Raw genomic sequence first — 19,201 nt, forward strand, 5'->3', positions numbered from 1 at the left:
AAGCACGGCGGGGACCCTGAGAGCACGTGGCGTGGTCCCTGAGCGAGGGCCACCTCCGTCTGCCCCCGGGGTGCCGCTTCCCCCGGGGCGCGCAGTGGTTTGCTGTGGCAGGATGGAGCCACCCCCACACTCAGCCCCGGGGTGCTGGGCTGGCTTCCTGCACACCTCAGCCAGACACGGAGCGAGCGGCGCCACGGGGCCACGTCCCAGCCACGTCCCTGGCGCTGAGCACGGCAGTGGGAAGGGGGGAGCGCCATGGGGTTGCCCGGCAGCCGGTGAGGATGGAGGTGCTGTGCCTGCTCGTGGCGGCTCTCTGTGCCGCGGCTCCCAGACCAGGTATGGCGCTGTCCCCGGCCTCTCCCCCAGCCTCCTCTGCGTGCCAGGGATGTCACCAGCATCGCTTCGGGTTCGGTGTGGAGCGAGGATGCTCTGCAGATGTGGCCTCCTTTCCCTCCATGAGGTGGTCAGCAGGGTCCAACCGTCACCTCGCCTTGCTGCATCCCTGCTTGGGGGCTGTTGAGCTCGGGAACCCCAAAGGTGCTCCCTGGGCTGTCCTGTCCCTGCTCCCCCCGAGCAGAGGATGGTGTGGGCAGGACCCCGACCCGCTCTGGCAAGGGGCTGCATGGCTGCTGCACTGCTCCCCAAAATATTTCTCCAGCGATTTTATGGGTGCCTGCGCACCTCAGCAGCCCCCAAGGTGGCAGTGGCGGGACTCGCCCCTCTGCTGCTTGGCTCGAGGATGCTTCCCCTGCTCTTCCCTGCTGCGGGGACCCCCAGGCTCCCTCTTGTGTCCCCCCAATGCTGTCAGGTAGGTGAAATGCTTTGCCATCGGCATGCCCGTTCCCTGCAGGCACGAGCCAAAAGGATCCCATCCTGCCCTATCCCATCACCGGCCGCCACTTTTGGAGCAGATTTTGAGCTCCAGTAGGGTTCAGGGCGGTTTCACACCTGAAATGGCTGACAGAAGCAGCTGCCAGCCCTGCTGCTGGTTGATCTGTGACCGATCGTCAGTGCCTGCGCTCCAGCTGACGGCTCCCACTGCCCCCGTCCTGCCACGTCCAGGGGCTGCGGGCTGGGTTCCCCGTGGAGCAGCAGCCTGAGCCGTGCCCAGCTCACAGGGAAAACTGTTTTTTTGCACAAGACTGTTGTTTCGCAGATGATGGGAATGAAGCGTGTTGTTTCCTGTGGAGTATCGCTGAGCGAAGGTGAAAGCAGGCTTTACCACCACCGCAGGCTGATGCGCTGCAAAAAGTGCCCTTGTTTTTGTAAGAAACCATCTCTGCAATAGCTGCTCCTCTTCCTGAGCTGAGGAGCGAGGCCTGAGGCTGCGAGCTTGCAGCCCGTTACTTACAGCGGAGGCGGAACAGATTTTGCCAGCAGCATGTGCACGGTGCCTTGCACGCAGCAGCTTTGCCCTCGCAGCCTTCTGCCTGCAGCCACCCCAGTGGCGACGTCCAGGCAGCACCGAAAGCCCCGGCTGGGCCTGGCCGGGCAGCAGGAGCTGTGCTGGGAGCTCCCCCAAAGCAGCCCTGGGTCGTGTCCCCCTACACTGGGAGGCTGATGTGTAGCCACAGACGTTGGGTTTTAGGAGCGCGAGAGCCATTCCTGCATGGGCCTCACCGGGCCCCCATTTTGTGGCAGCCTCTAGGTGCCATTTTGTGCATCCTTCCCCAGCACAACTCCACTCGCTGCGGGGCCGAGGCGTACACCCTCGCACCCTCTCCAGGTGTCCCCACATGGGGCTCGGGCAGCCTGGTGGCTTTGAGGGTGAATGGGGGATGTCGGTGGTGGACGCGGGGGCATGTCGTGGCCAGGGGTGTGGTGGCTCTGGCTGTGTGTCTGTCTGTCGGCACAGTCGTCCGTCCATGCCGTCTTTCAACTGCATCTCCCTGGCCGCCTCCTGCCCGGCGCCCGTGGTGGGGACACGGCTGGGGCGAGGGCACAGGGTGGGAGAACAGGGCCGGGGGCTCCCAGAGCTCAGCCCCAAACCTCTGACCCCTCCACACAGCCCCAGCGGAGCCAAGGGGGGCCCCCACCAGGGCAAAGAGCGGCGCGGCTGGGAATGCTTCAGTGGAACCAGGTGAGAGCGGGTGTCCTGGGGGTGGGGCAGCCAGAACCAGGGCCCCTCCGGCACCCTCCACCCATGCCGTCCGCAGGTCCCCCCGTTGAGGACATGCTGCGCCTGGCTGGCGGCAGCGACCACTGCGAGGGCACGGTGCAGGTGCTGCAGGGGGGCCGCTGGCTGCCCGTGTGCCAGCGGTCCTGGCACACCGCAGCCTCCCAGGAGCTCTGCCACCGCCTGCACTGCGGGGATACCGAGGAGGACGCCATGCCGCCGAGCCTGCTGGGGGAAGGGGACAGCACCGATGGCTGCCCCGTGGTCATGGCCAACTGCAGCGGCTGGGGGCTGGAGCCGTGCTGGCTGCGCTTGGCCACCGAGCCAGGCTGCTGCGCCGCGGGGCCGGCTCGCGTCACCTGCACGGGTAAGAGCCACCAGGGCATACTGGTGCCAGGACGAGCCGGTGGCCACCACCGCACCCTCCCGGCACATGGGGGCTCCTGGAGGTGCCAGCAGCGCTCCTCCATCCCGACAGGTGCCCCAGCACTGCGGCTGGCGGGCGGCCGGAGCCGCTGCGAGGGCCGCGTGGAGCTGCGGCAGGCGGGCGTCTGGGGCACGGTGTGCGATGACGGCTGGGACCTGGCCGACGCCGCGGTGGTGTGCCGGCAGCTGGGCTGCGGCTGGGCCCTGCACGCCCGCGGCGACGCCTCCTTCGGCAGGGGCAGCGGGCCCATCTTGCGGGACGAGGTGAGCTGCGGCGGGCACGAGCAGCGGCTCTGGGAGTGCCCGGCCACGGGCGAGCACGACTGCCATCACAAAGAGGACGCCGGCGTGGTGTGCTCCGGTGGGTCCCCGTGCTGTGCTGCGGCCACGCGTCCCTGGGGAATGGGGGCAGCCCCGGGCAGACGCCCCCACTGTGCCCCCTCCCCGCAGAGCACCAGGAGTGGCGGCTCTCTGGGGGCCGTGACGGCTGCGCGGGGCGCGTGGAGGTGTTTTTCCGTGGGACGTGGAGCACGGTGTGCGACAACTCCTGGTACCAGGTGGAGGCAGCCGTGCTGTGCCACACGCTGGGCTGTGGGGAGCCCCTGGAGAGGCCGTCCTTCCACCACACGCTGCCCACCAAGATGCTCTATGTGTGCTCGAGCTTGCAGCCCTCGCTGGCGCACTGCCGCTGGACCTACAACAAGTCGGCGCCTTGCCATCAGTCCCGTGCGGCCGGTGTGGTCTGCAACGGTACGGGACCCCTGGCACTGCAGGGTGGGGTCCCTGCTGGTGACCGCCCCAGCAGGGGGGCTGCAGCCTCTCCCCTCCCCTCCTGCAGGCTCCCAGGGCTTGCAGACACCAGCCCCGACAGTGACGGTGACACCGAGCAGCATCACGGTGCTCAGCAGTGAGTTCCCCACACCGTCGGTCGGGGGGGGGTGTTAATGGGGCTGCAGCCTTCCCCTGTTCTGGGGGGGAGCCGTAGGGTGGGAGGGCATTGTGGGCATCACAGCCTGTGTCCGTTCTCTGCCACAGCTGAGGAGGGCTCTGTGGCTGGGGACACGCAGTCCCTCCTGCACGTGCCCCTCTTCATCCCATGCCTGGTCCTGGCGGCACTGCTCCTGCTCACCCTGCTGGCCTTCACCATCGCTCTGCTGAGGCTGAGGAAGAGGAGTGGTAAGGAGCACCCCCAAGGGTGCGGAGGCTGCAGACGGGCGATGCCCTCCAGCTGCATCCCAAGCACCCCCTCTTTCCCCACAGCCCTCACCGTGTGCCCCCCTGGGCCGGTCCTGGTGACCAACAGCACCCAGGGCCCCGACGTGCCCTCTGGGACCTGCAAGAACTACAGGGAGATGGCCCCCAGCCTCCCCAAGGAACCAGGTGGGTCTGGCGGCCACCTGCCCCATTAGCCCCCGTTAACCCCCGTTAGCCCCCATCAGCCCCATCTCGCCCCACAGCCCCTTCGCCCGTGACCCTTCCTGCTGCCAAGGGCTCTGACTCCTCTGACTCCGACTACGAACACTACGACTTCAGCAGCAAGCCGCCCGTGGCCCTCTCCACCTTCTACAGTGAGCCCCCCCCAGCAGCCCCCTGCCACCCCGGGTCCCCCCGGCTGACCGGGTCCCCCCCCTGCCCTCCCGCAGACTCGCTGCGCAGGCGGCCAGGCGAGCAGCAGCCGGGCGAGCAGCTGCACCCGTTGGTGCCCAACCAGGACGGGATGGAGCCGTTCCCTGCAGAAGGTGTGCCAGCCCCCGTCCCTCTGTCCCTCAGCACCGTCCGTCTGCCTGCCCACGGGCGGGCGAGCGAGCAGTGTGGCCCCGATCCCCGGGTGACATATGGCCCATGCCCTGCAGTGCCAGCGACGACGCTGTGTTCCCCACCGTGGGGCAGGGCAAACAGCTTGTCCTCCTCCTCCTCCTCTTCGTCCTCCATGGAGCCCTACTGCAATGAGAGCGCACCCCCCCTGCATGCCTGGCCCTGTCCGCAGCCCCTGGCCTACAGCCCCCCCCAGCAGGCAGCACCCACAGCCCCTGGCTGCACCCTACAGCCGTGCACCGGTGAGCACGGGCAGCGGGCTGCAAGGGGACGGGGATGGCAGCCCGGATGGGGACAGCCCCCGGGGTGGGTATGGGGATGGTGAGACCCCCCCCCCCCGGGGATGGGAATGGGGAGGTGAGACCCCCCCAGAGATGGGAATGGAGATGAGGACAGCCCCAGAGATGGGAACGGGGTTGGTGAGACTCCAAGGATGGGAATGGGGATGGGGACAGCCCCAGGGGTGGGAATGGGGATGGTGAGACCCCAAGGACGGGATCAAGGATGGGGACAGTCCTGGGAAGGGCCACTTGGGTGCTGGGGGGGTGGCAGCAGGGATGGGAGGTGCCAGTGTAAGCCCCTGCCTCCCCCAGTGCCCCTGGCCATGCCCTGCCTGCCCGATCCAGCGCTCGCCCAGCCCCAGGTACAGGTGCCTCCAGCAGCCACCGACCCTGCAGACAGCTCCAGCACCTCCTCGGGGGAGTGGTATGAGAACGTGCAGGGCACAGAGCCGCCAGGGTACCCATCCCCACACCACGGTGAGGACCCCGTGCTGGGGGGGCTCCTGCCCCCAGCCTCCCCCCATGGCCCCGCTCTGCCTGACGGGCTCATCCCTGCAGGCTGGCCGGCTCCATCCTGCCCCCCGGCGCAGGATCCCAACTCCTCTGAGAGCAGCGACTACGATGACATCCAGAGCTCTGGCTGCTGAGGATGGGGATGGGCAGCACTGGGCGGTGGGAAGGGGGCTGCGGGCGCTGTGGAGGACTCGCGACCACGTTGTTTACATCTCCTTGGGACTTCTCCGTCTGCCTCCTCCGTGTTGAGGCATGGGCAGAGGCGCAGGGGCTCCCGGGGGGATGCTCGGTGCAGGCTGTGCCAGGCTACGTGTTTCCATTAAAAGCTTTTCCCAGCTTGTCACCGTGTCCCTGGGCCACGGGGATGGCTGCTCAGCGGCCCCGCAGTGAGGCTGGGTCTCCAGATGCTCCCGAGGGCTGCTGTCCCCAACACCCTGTGGCAGAGCTCCCCTCCCCAGCCCTCGGTCCTCCCCATCCCGGGCCACCCTCTCAGGGATGTGCTGGCCACCGTAGCCAGCCCAGCCCACAGGCAGCACCCAGCGATCGCAGTGGGGGCCCCAAGCACCCCAAACGCCCGCCCTCACCACGTGCTCCTTCACGGGGAAGCCAAGCTCCCTGACGCTGCCTGGGGCTCCGACCTGCCGCAGTGGAAAATTTGCCCCCCGCCACATCCTTCAGCTGTTTACCGAGCCGAGCGGCTCTGGCAGCCCAGAACAAAGGGGCCATGCCGCAACAACGGAGGAAGCACCAAAATAGCAACAAAGCCCCAGACAAAGGGCAGAGGAGACGAGAGGCGAGAGCGGGGCCAGGAGCAGCACCCGCTGTGGCACGCGGTGCCCGTGGGGTGCCTGGGGCAGGGACGTGGGGCCTGGTCTGCGATTTGTGATCCGCTGCGCCGCGTGGATGCCATCGGCCGGGGACATTCGTGCAGCCGTGTGACAGCACTGGGCGCTCGGCGGTGCTGCTTTCACCACCACCGGTGCAACGGCGGTGTGCTGGCAGCCAGCAGGCTGCTCCTGCCCATCAGCAGGCTTCTCACGGGCAAGGAGCACATCAGCACGTCCCATCGCTCTCCCCCGGCCCCTCCAGAACGATATTACAGCCGTCAGCTGCCGCAGCACACGGATGGTGCCGAGCTGGCTCGTGCTGCCAGCAGCTTGCAGGGATGCTGAGAGCTGCAGCTCCTCTGGAGGAAAGGAGGGCTGGACCCCAGCGCCCGCATCCGCCCGGTTTGGCACCCTCGGGGATGTGGCACGAGGCCTCCCCGGCCTCCCTGTGAGGGCGGTGGGGGTTACAGGTGCCACTGGGGCTGGTTCGGAGCGTGGCAGAGAGTATTTGGCTTTCCAGGTGGTGAAACCCGGCTGAAGAGCCAGGACCAGGGCAGCTGAATGCACGCGGGAACATGGCCAAGGGCAGCGATGGGCATCCCTGGCATGGTGTCGGGGGGGAATTTGCTGAAATTGTTATTTTCCATCAAGCCAAAACGTTGCTTAGTCTTTTGAAAGCCTGTGGTAACCATGGAAAGATCCGCGGTGCGTAGCAGCGTGAGTTCACCCTTTTTTACTCTAAAGGAAACAGGAGGGGTCAAAAATGGGGCAAAGCCCTCCTTGCACACATCCTTCTCCAGAAACGCACGTGGAGCAGCCGTCCAGGCTGGCCCCTACTCCCGCCATGGCCGTGCCTTGCCCTTCCAGCCCATGGGGACAGGGAGAAAACCCGATGCTGTCCGAGATAGGAGGAGCTGGGGGTCTCCACCTGGCCAAGGGGACCCCGCGGCCGTGAGCAGAGCGCGGAGCAGGGCTCAGAGCATCACCCGCCTGCTCCGAGCCTCTCTGCGCGGCAACCTGTGGCTGCCCCAGAGAGCTTCCTCTTGAGTCATGGAACATCTTCAGCCCGGAGGCAGCTCGGAGGCAGGAAACTCCCAGGGGAGCCGAGGCCCCACTCTGGGGCTGGGGCTGGAGAGGGGTCTTGGGGTGGGGGAAGCCCCACAGGAGCAGGGCACCCTGGGGCCGTGGAGCGTTGGGTGGCTACGGGGCACAGCAGGAGGTGGCAGTGGAGCTCTCGCTGGCCCCATGGCACCGCCACTTATCAAGAACACCACGGGGTCAATGGCAAACCTTCGTCAGCACGCATGACCTGGATTCAGGGGAATTAATTAGGGCGCAATCAATCAGCGCCTCTCCCATCCCCTGTCTGTCACCACTGGCACCCACGTGCCTCGCAGGGACACGCGGTGTCCCCAGGTCGCCTGCAGGAGGGACAAGCAGGGCTGGTGCCAGCGTCAGGGTGCTTCAGGCACACGGTGATGCGGCGCGGCTCGGCGGGGCTTGGCGCTGCACGTTTCCTGCCCCGGTGCAGCAGTGCTTGCCCCGACCGGCGACCACAGGCGATGGTGAGGCTGTCGGTGCAGAGGCGAAGCGAGCCCGGACGGACGAGGGAGGCAGCCCCCGGCACGGGGCGGCTAGTTGTGGCAGGAAGCGGTGCCTCGTGAGAGCGGCCGCAGGGCTCCCCGCTGCAGCGAGGGTGGGATCCGGCCCCTCTGAGCGCCCGGGCTGTTGGGTTTAGAGGCCACCACTGGTTTACTCTGCTGAAATCCAGGGTGTGGGCTCCCGAAATGGCTCTGAGCTGCAGCTGAGGCCAGTTTTGACCAGCGGGTGCAGCTCCAGGCACTCGGGAACACCCAGGACCCCTCAGCTTCCCTTTGGGTGCCAGCTCCAGGACCCCAGGGTCTGGCTCGGCCACACTGCCCGCAGCTTTGTGGGGGCCCGAGGGAGAGCTGGGGTCCTCCTCACCCCCCAGTACTGGGCACATTCACCCCACCGAGGAGTTGGGGGGGCTGACAGGGGAACCCTTGCTGGGGATGGTGATGGGGATCGGATGGGATAGGATGGGGTGGGATAGGAATGGGATGGGATAGGATGGGTTGGGATGCGTAGGGGATGGGGAGTGAGGATGGAGACATGGATGGAGAAGGGATGGGGATGGGATGGGATGGGAATATGATGGGGATTGGCTGGGAACGAGGATGGGGATGGGGATGAGATGGGATGGGGATGGGGACACAGGAGAGGGTGGGGTGGGGATGCAGATGAAGTTGAGCCTCTCAGTTTCTCTCTGGTTCTGCAGGACCCGGCGAGGCAGATGGCAGGTTGTGACTTCAAACGAGCGAGACGTGACGCAGAAAACCACAGAGGGAGGAAAAACAGCCTGTTCCTCCCCGTCCCCGCCACGTCTCCCTTCCCCGGCCCGGGTACAGAGGCGTTGGTGCCCTGTGCTCAGCCGCCAGCGCTGGGGAGGAGGAGGAGGAGGAGGCAGCCAGCGGCCCCATGGCAGCCTGGCTGCCCGCCGTGCGCCTGCTGCTCGTGCTGGGGACATGGGGTGAGTACGGTGGGGCTGGGCCCGGGGGGGTCGGGTGGTGCTGGGCGCCTACCAGATGCACCGCACCGTCCCTGCAGCGCCGACACCTCGGGCAGCAGGTGGGGGAAACCCAGCCTGGCCAGAACCCCAAGATAACACGGAGCCCGTGGTGAAACCCTGCTGCTGGGCAGGACATGGGGGCTCAGTCCCTTGCCTTGTGCTGGGGGTCACCATTGCCTCTCCCTTGGCTCACCGCCTTGCCAGGGTCCCGCGCCCTCCCTGCGCAACCCCTGAACATGGCGCTGCGGGGGGACTTTTGGGGCCAGGGACAGGCAAAGGGGCTGGCCGAGCACAAGGCCACAGTGCCACCGCGCTGCCGCTGGGGCTTTGGTAGATGAAATGAGAGCGCACACTCAGCGGGTGCCAGTCCCCAAAACGCCGGTGTCCCTGGTGCCGGGCTCCCACCCAGGTGCCACCAGGCTCACGGATCACCGGCTCCTTCCAGAGCGGCCCCCTGGCAGGGCACGGGCTGCCCCAGCCCCCAGCAGCCGCCCCCCCCCGTCCTTGTCTCACAGCCCCGCGGGGTCCAGCCTGGTGGCACTGCTCAGCTCACCGCAGGGGCACTGCCACCATGCCTGCCTGCTTGGCCTGGGCTTCCTACCAGTAATGACGGTAGCTAGTTAGCGGCAATTAGCAGGTGTGCTTCTCTGTCTTTTTTCTCAGCAGTAATCATCTACCAGCACGCTGTGGCTGGTTGCGTGAGGTTGCTTGTATTTAATGAAAGGTAGGGAGGAGTAGGGGTGAGTGCAAATTCGCTGAGAAAGCCGGAAAATGCTCTTTTATGGCCAAGAAAAACCAGCAGCCTATGGGGTCTGTGCTCCCCAACCTCCCTGCTTGTCGCAAGGCTGGCCAGAGTGCCCACAATCACCTTTCTCCTCCTAAACACCTGGTGCCAGGTCGTGAGCTGGGGACGCTGCTCATGGTGGGGGCGCCGGGTGCAGGTACAGCTGATCCCATCCCCTTCTCTTGCAGCAATCTGCAGCCACAGAGGAGCGGCCCTGAACCCTACAGGTGAGCATGAGGGGGAGAGCAGCTCCCCGGGACCACCTGGGACTTGTTAGCATGGTGCCTGTCGGAACGGACCAGCACCCGCTGCATCGCGGTGGCTCTGGCCCCACGGCTTCGGCTTCGGGGCTGTGGAATCTGCTCGGTCCCACGAGGCCAGCAGTGGTGTCGTGGTACTCGGTGTGAGTGTGTGGTACAGGGTCCCAGGGCTTTCATGGCTGCTGCCCGTGCCCCCCGTGCCCCATTTCCCCTGCGCACCCCGAGCGAGCCCCGTTTCCTTCCTGCCCCATGCTGCCAGCAGCCCCGGCTGCTGCAGTGGTGCTGAGCCTCTCTGCAGCACCGAGCCAGACCCGGCTGGAAAACCATCTGGGGACTATGGGGAGGGGAGGAAAGCCCCTTATGCCTCTGCTCTCCCCGCAGACCCCCCCATGCGGCTCACTGGTGGCAGCTGCCGCTGCACCGGGAAGCTGGAGGTGAACATGAAGGGAGTCTGGAGCCCCGTGTGCCAGGGCATTGGGAGTCAGGCCATGGTCAGCATCTGCCAGCGGCTGGGCTGTGGCCCCCCCACTGCCGCCAGCCCCTTTGTGGTGGACAGGAACAAGGAGCCATGGGTGCAGGCGTTGCGGTGCACTGGGAAGGATAGTTGCCAGTGGCAGTCGGCTAACTGCAGCAGCCACGCCACCTTCGCCTGCAGTGGTGAGCATCATGCCCCCCCTCCCAGCCTCCCTGTGCCCCCGCTGCCCCTACCTGTTGCCTCCCTTCTCGTTTCAGAGCCGGCGACCACCACCACCAAGCCTCCCCCTATGCCACCAACCACCAGCCCGGAGCCTACCGGTGAGAACCCCGCTGCCCGCGCAGCGTGGCAGGGCTTTGCTCCCCGTGCAGTGTGGCTGCTGGGGAATTTGGGGAGCCAAAGTCCTGCCTGTGATGGCTGCGATCTCCCTGTTCCCTCTCCAGGCCCCCCCAGGCTGCGGCTGGTGGACAGCAACTTCAGCTGCTCAGGCTTTGTGGAGCTCCACATGCGGGGGCGGTGGGGGGCTGTGGCGAGCAGCCCGGGCAATTGGATGGTGCTGGCTGCCCGCATCTGCAGCGCGCTTGGCTGCGGCAGCCCCATCGATGGCCCCGCAGCCCCGCAGACAAGCCAGCTCCTCGTGAAGTGGGAGGCAGTGGAGCCGTGCAGGAGCCCCGAGCTCCTCGACTGTTTCAACAGGACCAGGGACGGGCGCGGGAGAGCGCCCGCCTTCCTCACCTGCTCAGGTGAGCGACGCACGGGGGGTTGCAGTGGCGGGGGGGCTGTGGATACTGCTCTCCTTTGGCATGGAGGAGGTGGGCACGGGGAGCTGGGAGCACCCATGGGTGGCAGCGGTGCCCCTTCCACCCCTCACGTTGCCGTCCACCCACTGCCGCTCTTCCTCTTCCGTGCGTGAAGACAAAACAGGAAATCTCCCGTGTGCGCTGGGTTCCTGGAAACTGCACCCCCAGACCCTGCTTTGAGCCTGCAAGCGGGAAAAGCTGGGGAGCCAGCACCCTGAAACCCAACGCGTGCGAGGGAGGAAGGCATCGGGGTCTGGCACGCTCTCGTCCATGCCCCCTTTGTGTTTTCTGCAAGCGTGGTGGGGGAAGCTTGCAGGCAGCTCACGGCTCCCCGCCGAGCAGCCCCTTGCTCGTGCCAAGGCCAGGAGAGCCAAGCCCCGGGGCGAGCGGCAGGCTTGCTCCAAGCCTTTCCATCTGCTCAGGCTTTGAAGCCAGACCGCGGGGTTTGGGGGCTTAGCGGGATGAACCGCAGCAGCTGCCAGAGTGGGTTTCACGGCTGCGCTTGCCACTGGGACGGTTCCAAGCCCCTCGACGTCTCTGTCACTGCTTGTGCGAGCCCTCAACGCCCACGGCAAGAGGGGAAGGGAGAGGTGGGCACGGCGAGCATCCCGGCACTCGGCCACCAGGTTTCTCTCCTGCAGGTTCCCAGCCGCAGGCGGTGCGGAGGCTGGCGGGTGGCCCCACGCCCTGCGAGGGGGACATCGAGGTGTTCCAGCAGGGCCGCTGGCAGGTGCTGTGCAACCGCCCGGCGCAGCGCAACGAGTGGGGCCGGCAGCTGTGCAGGGAGCTGCGCTGTGGCAACCTCTCCTCCAGCACTGAGGTCCGAGAGCCCCCTTCCATGGGGGTCTTATGTGATGTCCGCCACCTGCACCTCTGCCCGGACAGCCCCAAGTTGCTCCGCTCCTGCTTCCGCACCCGAGTCGTGTGTAAGTGGCCAGCAGCTCCCCGCGGAGCTCTCTCAGCCCCGGCAGGTGCCGGCCCTGCGCGGTGACATCCGTCCTCTCACAGGCCAGGACTCGAAGCCGCGTCCCGCCGGCATAGCAGCGGGCACCGTGGCGAGCATCTGCCTGGCCCTGCTCCTCTTCGGCATCCTCCTGCTTATCTGCGGCCCTCCCGCCTACAGGTGGCTGATGAAGAAAAGTAGGTGGCGAGCTCCCCGGTCCTCCCCAGCCTGTCCCCACGTCCCCCCAGCACCTCCAGTCCGTGCCCGCCCCGATGCCCACGGGATGCCCATCTCCAGCGCTTTCCCCATCTCCCCCAGGGTTTCGGGCCACGCGCGCGCTGCTCCCCACCTCCCCAGCCGGGTGCCACCACGGGACGCCAGTGCCACAACCCCTGTCCCCATTGTCCCTTTGCTGTCCCACGTGGCACCGGCGGGGGGATTAGGTGCACAAAGGAGCATTTCATGAGGCGGGCAGCGGGTCCCGGGGGGGATTACCGGTGGGGGGATTATTCAGCGCGGCAGATGGGGCCCGCGGGGGGCCGGCAGACGGAGGAAAAGAAGCTGGCGGCAGAGCGAGCCGGCAGCTCCTCGGGGAGACGCGTCGTGCCTCACCGCCTCCCCTCCCGTGCAGTCTCCAAGAAGAAGCAGCGGCAGTGGATCGGCCCCACGGGGCTCAACCAGAACGGTGAGCGGCAGCAGCCCGGGGGCGGCGGGCAGGGAGCGGGGTTTTGGGCTGGGGCACGGCGGCGGCGGAGGTGTGAACGGGCTCTCGCTTCCTGCCGCCGCGTTGACTCACCGGTGCGGCGTTGACTCAGCCGGGCTCGCCACGGGCGAGCGGCTCCCGCTCTTACTCAGCCCTCGGGAGGGGGCCGGGGCGTGCGCCCACCTGGCGGGGGGGGTGCTCGAACAACCCTGCGCACCTTGCCCCCACCCTGAGCCGCCCTGCCTTGCAGTCTCCTTCCACCGCAACAGCACCGTCACCCTGAGGCCGCGGGCAGACGGGCAGAGGGCGCAGGGGGGGGACAACGACTACGCTCAGCCCCCCCAGAAGAGCTCCTACCTGTCGGCATACACAGGTGAGGCGTGGGAGGCGGGACAGTGATGCCGAGCGAGGGGCTGCCTGGGGCTGGCGGCCCCTTCTCAAGCCCCAGTAAGGAGCTGTGCCCTGCTCGGTTCCCTCCGCAGCCCTGGAAGGCGCAGCCCGATCTTCCAACCCTCCGGACAACTCCTCTGACAGCGACTACGACCTGCAGTCTGCCCGCAGGCTGTGACCCCGAGAGGTAGGGGCGGCCCAGCTGCGGCTACTTAAATTTTGGCAAACCACCTTGTTTCCTGCCCTTCCTCCTCGCCCTGCAGACAGAGGTGGGATTCAGCACATGGAGAAAGGTAAAGCATGAGTTGAACAGAGCTGGTGGAAGAGAAGACAAATGCCTGTGCCAGAAGCCCCCTGCGTCCCCCCACGGCGTGGCAGAGCTTGTCCTGCTCACAGGGACGTGGTCACTCGTGGGGAGACCTTGTCGCTCGCCGTGTCCCTGCCAGAGCTGGAGCTGAACCTGCCTGCACCCCTCGCTGCCTGCTGCGCTCCCCCCAGGCCGAGCAGTGCTCAGCTCTGACCCCCCACCTGGCTTTGGGGTGCCACAGCACCCCGCTAAGTGAGCGCCCTTCTGAGAAAGCTTCCTCAACCGTGCCCTCTCGCTTCGGGGCCTCCCGCCTGGGAAAGTGCGAGGCGGGGGCTTTTTAAGCTATTTGTATGAGTCTAAAAGGCAGCTGGGTTGCAGCAGGCTTTGCATGTGCACCGAGAACGGAGCAGCCGCGCTCACGACAGCTCGGAGGGGGGTTGCCGGCCTCTCCACCTTGAAACTGGGATAACCACGCTCCTCCGCCCCGCAGAGAGGGGCTCTGTCAGCGGGGCGCTGCGCTTTGCCAGCGGGACCACGCACCCCTGGTCTTCGGGCAAGGCTGCAAAGATGTGAGCTTGGCCGTGCTTGTGTGGGACAGTGTGAGATCTGTGCCCACGTATAAAGCAAAGCGCAGATGCGAGGAGCGCAGGAAGGGTAAAAATGTTGAGAACCAAATCTGAGATATTTAATTAGCTGCGACGGTTGTAATAAAATCATTTTTCTAGTAATTACATCTTGTTCTCTTCTTTCCACTACCCACCAGTGCTGCTCCTTAGACCAGCAACCTCCCAGCCAGTGAGGGAAAACTCATTGCCGGCACAGGGCAAGAGAGAAACGGTGCCGAGGGGCGAGCTGGGCTGATGCACATCACCACAGCAATGGGCCCCTTAGGGAAGATGAAAGCAAGAGAGCAGGAAAGACAAATTAGAGGAAGATGGTCCTGCAAGAGGGTGAAAGCTTTTATTGACAAAATCAAGAGGAAGTTAGTGTAAGGAGGCCAGGATGGTACTAAAAGATCAATAGAAAGTACCAGCTGGATGCCCTGCCATTTCCGAAAGCAACCACTGCTGTGACCTCACGTGCAATTCATTGAGTTTTATTACTGTAATTAACCACGATACGGAACTATGTCCATCAAACCCCCAAAGCATTCCTCTTTTTCTAGTCCATTAGTAATCGTTCCTTATAAATAACTTACATGGATACAAGCAGGATTCGTAGGATAAAGTGCTGAGCAAAGCAAATCCCATTTCCATTAAGAGCTGGGGGCACCCCGTTACCTAGTGTTTCCTGAGGAGAGAGGGGAACACGAGGATGGCTGGAGCCTGCAGCACCCCAGAAAACGCCCCAGTTTTTGCTCCCCAGTGAGCCGTGAGCACCTGGATTGGGCCGAGGGCAACCTGACCTCACAGTCAGTGGGAACACCTCAGGCAGAACTGGTTTGGAAGTCACCCCACACCAGCGTAAAAACACAGACACACCTCGAGGCCTGGCCAGTCCCCCAAGGGGCTGGCTCGCTGCTTCTCCCTGCTACGACACATTACGAGTCCACCTGCAAGCCTGGCTGGCTCTGCCTCTCAATTCCAGGAGGGCCGTGAGTATTTTGTGTCAGAAATACTGTCAGTGATTCCCACCGTGCCTTTTAAACACCTGTGAAAAGGCTCAGAATTACTGCATTACACGTGTTATCCAAAGAGCAAACGACAGGCACGCAGGGAGGATCTCTCACTCGCCCCCCCACGCACAGACGGCGGGTCAGGCTCTCAGCGGGTGCTATCAGTGCGCATCGCTCCCACGTACCCCACACCGGTACCTCGATGGCTCCCTGGAATTTATAACGGAGCCTGGACAAACAGACTGGGAAGAGCGGCCGCTCCGGCCCACCAGCAATCGTCCCAAACTGAACCTAGAGGTGCAGCTGCGACCGCCTGCCACGTCTCTCATCCTACACGATGCTCTCGGCTCGCTCCTCTTCCTCAGTCCGCAACGAGGAGGGAGCAGCAGAGCACGCTGCCCGTGAGTCCCAGTTTAGTAGCCAGGCCAAGCGGGGCGCTGAGGGTTTGGTGGCGGGGGGTACCCAAAGGGAGGCCCCGGAGGATAGGGAGGCTGTGGGGGGATTGGGAAACTGGGAAGGGGAGGCTGAGTCGGGTAGGGGCACTGCGGCCTCCCTGCCCCGGGGGGTGCATAGGGAGGGTAGCCGGGTCTGGGCGGCGGAGTGGAGGGCAGAGGGCCCGGAAAGGAGGGGGCGTGTGGCGGGCCCCTGGACGGAGACCAGGAGTAGGCTGGCACAGAGGAGGGGGCTCCTGAGGGAGGCCGGGGGTAGCCCGGCGCGGAGCTGGCAGCCTGCACGGGCGGGTATCCGGCATCCGGAGGCTGGCAGGGAAACACGGGCTGGGTGCTGGGCTGCGAGGCAGCAACGTGTCCCACGGTGACCGGGGCGCCAGTGAAAGGAGCAGGAGGGAGAGCTCCGTGGGCTGTGGGGCCGACCGGCATGCCCGGGGCCGGGCTGTAGGGCAGAGGGAAGGAAGGTGCCCCCGAGGGGACAGGCTGCGGCTTCGGCGCGTCTGCAGGGGTGTGAGGAGGCAGCTGCTGCTGCTTCGAGTCCCTGCCGGGCTCCTGCGGCGCCGCCGACTTGCGCAGGATCTCTTGCAGCTTCTCCACCCTGACCCGGCGCAAGTGGGACAGCTTCCTCATCACGGAAAACTGCTCGAGAAAGGTCTCCAGGGCCACCTCGCCCTCCAGGAACTTCTCAGCCATTTTCTGCAAGAGAAGACATTGCTGCATCCCTCAGCACTTCCTCCCCAAACCCACTATAGGATAGGATTTACGTCTCTCTCTCAGGTGCATGCAGAGGATCACTGCGCCACACACAAGCAAAGAAAGGGAAATCCAATTTTTTGGAGCAACGATGTCAAACTACAAAGAGATAATCCTTGATTTAAGGGATTAGGCTTGGGAGTGTAAGTGCAAGTCTTTGAGGACTAATCGCTGGAATTGCTAATGGATTTAAACCTTAAGCTCACCTCAGACTCCTCTTCGATTTTTTGGCTTTCCACCTGCAGGAGATCCAGCAACATCTGAGGATGCATTGCTGCTGAAAATTTCTCTGAGGAAACAAGCAGCAAAGCAAAACATGGAACACAGAACGGGGCAAAAACATTAGCACACAGCCCTGTCTTACAGAGCCTGTGCTCGTCATCTGTTCCGCAGCTCTGTAACGTGAGACACTCAAAACATAAAACAGAAGGAGCTCTCTTCCTCGATGTCACATCTCCGTGCCCAATCCGCTTGCACAAGAGTGCCTTCCTACCTTGGAAAATGTTGATGCAAGGAGAAAAACAGAAGAGGAAAGAGCCTTAACCACTGCTGCACTGGAAGGTTTTTTTGCCAAGACAGCATTCTCAACCTGGCCCCATGAATTTGACCGGAAAACGGGGGAACACAGCTTTGACACACAGCAGAGTCCTTACTGCCGCCACCCCAAACGAATCTTCCTGCTCAGTACGGCTGGTGCAGGGAGATGCAACAGGGAAGGATGTTGCACAGCTAGCTACAGCCCACGTGACCGTATAGGACGGGGTGCAAGACTCGGATCCACTCACCCAGTTTCGCCTTCTGCTCCTTACAGCGCTCGGCGAGCTTCTGCAGCTCTTCGTACTTGCGGGAGAGGTCGGAGCGCCCCGTCTCCAGGGGCTCCTGGAACTTCAGGTTCTGCTCGGCCAAGCTGCGGTTAGCGGCGAGCGCCATCTCCCTCTCCAGCTGCAGCTCCTGGACCTGGGGAGGAGACCCGGCAGTCGTGGGACTGCCGGCGAGGTGCCCCGAGCCCAGCCCTCGCCCGGCCGCCTCCTGCCTACCTCCCTCGACTCCAGGGCCAGGCGCTCGATCTCCTCGGCATTTTCCTGCAGCTCCCGGAGCTCCTCCACGGTCCGGTTCTTCAGGGTGTCCATCCTCCCAGGGGAGGTGCGGGCTCCTAGGATGGGGGAAAGGACGTCAAATGAAGAGGAGGTTTACTAAAGCCCACTGCAAATAGGCACTAATCCTATTACGGATTTAAAAACAGCTTTGCTGAACCGCTCGAAACAGCTACGCCGGAGAAGTTCCCTTATGCTACAAAGAATCAGTGAGACCGAGGGCAGAGCGAGAAGGAAAACTGAACATTTCTAACCATTCCTTCTTTGGCAGCTGACTTTGTAATTTTATTTTTTTTCTTCCTTTTCACAGCGTGCTTGGAAGGATCACTTTCGCCTGCCAGACGTTTTTGTCAAGGAAACACCTACTCACAGCCCCTCGATAGCAGGACGACGTCACGCCGACTCCCAGGCTCCAGCTGGCTCTCGCTGCACCATCCCATTCACAAATCCTGCTCTCCCCGAGCTGTTTTCCACGCTCGGGACCCGCAGCAGCTCACGGATCACTGCCACCACGCGTCTTCCTGCACCTCGCCAGCTCTCCAGCTCCTCGCCCCATCTGATGTGCCTTCCTCCTGCGTGTTCTCTTTCCTGGCTGTAGGGTGGCACCACTCCCCTCACTAATGGCTACCAGTAACGCTGTTGCTTAATGTTGGCCGGGTAGGGAGCTTGATGCAACACTCGTAGGTTTAAAAATCGCTGAAATAATGGAAATAAATGGAAATAGAGGGAAATATAAGGAAACAAGGGGAAATAAAAGGGGAATAGGGGGGAACAGAGGGAAATAAAGGGGAAATAGAGGGAAATAGGGGGAAATAAAGGGGAAATAGGGGGAAATAAAGGGGAAATAGGGGGAAATAAAGGGGAAATAGGGGGAAATAAAGGGGAAATAGGGGGAAATAAAGGGGAGGGAGAAATAAAGGGGAAATAGGGGGAAATAAAGGGGAAATAGGGGGAAATAAGGGGAAATAGGGGGAAATAAAGGGGAAATAGGGGGAAATAAAGGGGAAATAGGGGGAAATAGGGGGAAATAAAGGGGAAATAAAGGGGAAATAGGGGGAAATAAAGGGGAAATAGGGGGAAATAAAGGGGAAATAGGGGGAAATAAAGGGGAAATAGGGGGAAATAAAGGGGAAATAGGGGGAAATAAAGGGGAAATAGGGGGAAATAAAGGGGAAATAGGGAGAAATAAAGGGGAAATAGGGGGAAATAAAGGGGAAATAGGGGGAAATAAAGGGGAAATAGGGGGAAATAAAGGGGAAATAGGGGGAAATAAAGGGGAAATAGGGGGAAATAAAGGGGAAATAGGGGGAAATAAAGGGGAAATAGGGGGAAATAAAGGGGAAATAGGGGGAAATAAAGGGGAAATAGGGGGAAATAGAGGGGAAATAAGGGGAAATAGGGGGAAATAGGGGGAAGTAATGGCCCTGCGGCACTGCTTGCCTGAGTGATTTCGAACAACCCTGTGCTGCCGGGAAACATTTAGGGGCTACAAAGCACTCGCGCCACGGCTTCTGCGACGCAACGACGTACCGGACGCACCGGGACGCACCGGGCAGCGGGCGGGGACGGCGCCGGTGTCCTACCCGCTCCGCCGGGCGCGGCGCACCCGCGTGGAGCGGCACGGAGCGGGGCGGCAGCTCAGCGTCAGAGCAGGGCCGAGCGAAGCGGCCGCGGGCCGCCCGGTACCGGCGCCAGGCGCCCCCGGCAGGCGCCGCCGCCGCCGTGCCGTGCCCCGGCCGCCCCGCGCTTCCGGCTTCCGGCGCGGAGGCGGAAGTGGGCGGTGCCACCGCGCGGGGCGGGGAGCGCCCCCCCCCCCCCCGCAGCGCGGCGGGTGGTACGTCCCGCCGCCGCCATCTTGTGGCGGGGTGAAGGCGGCGGTGGGTGCCCTCGGCGCCTCGTGCGCTGCTGGGCGAGGGGAGGTGTCCGGGGGGCTCGGCCTCGGAGGGCTGCACACGGCTGTTGTTTGGGGTGACCTGGAGTGCTGCTGGGTGTAGTCCCGATAAGACCAACCCTATGTGAAATGAAAATAAAGTTTAGAATCACAGAATCACAGAATATCC

The 19,201-nt window shown here is 63.9% G+C and overlaps 3 protein-coding genes across 14 annotated transcripts; 2 read left to right on the top strand and 1 right to left on the bottom strand.

Moving 5' to 3' along the window:
* Positions 1–134: 134 nt before the first annotated feature.
* Positions 135–5,491, top strand: CD6 (CD6 molecule). Its single transcript, XM_040560221.1, has 13 exons — positions 135–336; positions 2,009–2,080; positions 2,157–2,483; positions 2,595–2,903; positions 2,993–3,292; positions 3,381–3,449; positions 3,578–3,718; positions 3,803–3,922; positions 4,000–4,110; positions 4,186–4,281; positions 4,396–4,599; positions 4,951–5,115; positions 5,197–5,491. Exons 1-13 carry the CDS (start codon positions 282–284, stop codon positions 5,283–5,285), a joined length of 2,058 nt encoding a protein of 685 aa, XP_040416155.1. The 5' UTR covers positions 135–281; the 3' UTR covers positions 5,286–5,491.
* A 2,880-nt stretch (positions 5,492–8,371) lies between these two features.
* On the top strand, positions 8,372–14,173 carry CD5 (CD5 molecule). Of its 5 annotated transcripts, none has more exons than XM_040560241.1 (10): positions 8,372–8,529; positions 9,541–9,579; positions 9,994–10,407; positions 10,531–10,830; positions 11,529–11,813; positions 11,896–12,027; positions 12,462–12,515; positions 12,784–12,906; positions 13,016–13,110; positions 13,185–14,173. In XM_040560241.1, exons 1-9 carry the CDS (start codon positions 8,478–8,480, stop codon positions 13,099–13,101), a joined length of 1,485 nt encoding a protein of 494 aa, XP_040416175.1. In that variant the 5' UTR covers positions 8,372–8,477; the 3' UTR covers positions 13,102–13,110; positions 13,185–14,173. The 5 variants fall into 5 exon arrangements, 3 of the variants coding, with proteins under 3 accessions (XP_040416175.1, XP_040416173.1, XP_040416176.1); XM_040560242.1 differs by having other exon boundaries at positions 8,398–8,529; positions 9,994–10,269; positions 10,345–10,407; positions 13,016–14,173; XM_040560239.1 differs by having other exon boundaries at positions 13,016–14,173.
* Positions 14,174–14,310: 137 nt separating this feature from the next.
* VPS37C (VPS37C subunit of ESCRT-I) lies at positions 14,311–18,911 on the bottom strand. 8 transcript variants are annotated; one of them, XM_040560266.1, is made up of 6 exons: positions 18,681–18,911; positions 17,512–17,837; positions 17,085–17,200; positions 16,833–17,004; positions 16,254–16,336; positions 14,311–15,990 (listed from the first exon to the last, which is right to left on the bottom strand). In XM_040560266.1, exons 3-6 carry the CDS (start codon positions 17,175–17,177, stop codon positions 15,259–15,261), a joined length of 1,080 nt encoding a protein of 359 aa, XP_040416200.1. In that variant the 5' UTR covers positions 17,178–17,200; positions 17,512–17,837; positions 18,681–18,911; the 3' UTR covers positions 14,311–15,258. The 8 variants fall into 8 exon arrangements, with proteins under 8 accessions (XP_040416200.1, XP_040416198.1, XP_040416195.1 ...); XM_040560264.1 differs by having other exon boundaries at positions 18,672–18,911; XM_040560261.1 differs by having other exon boundaries at positions 18,582–18,911.
* Between the last annotated feature and the right edge of the window lie 290 nt (positions 18,912–19,201).

The sequence above is a fragment of the Cygnus olor genome, chromosome 5 (genome assembly GCF_009769625.2).
Source record: "Cygnus olor isolate bCygOlo1 chromosome 5, bCygOlo1.pri.v2, whole genome shotgun sequence".
In the NCBI taxonomy this organism is placed as follows: Eukaryota; Metazoa; Chordata; class Aves; order Anseriformes; family Anatidae; genus Cygnus; species Cygnus olor.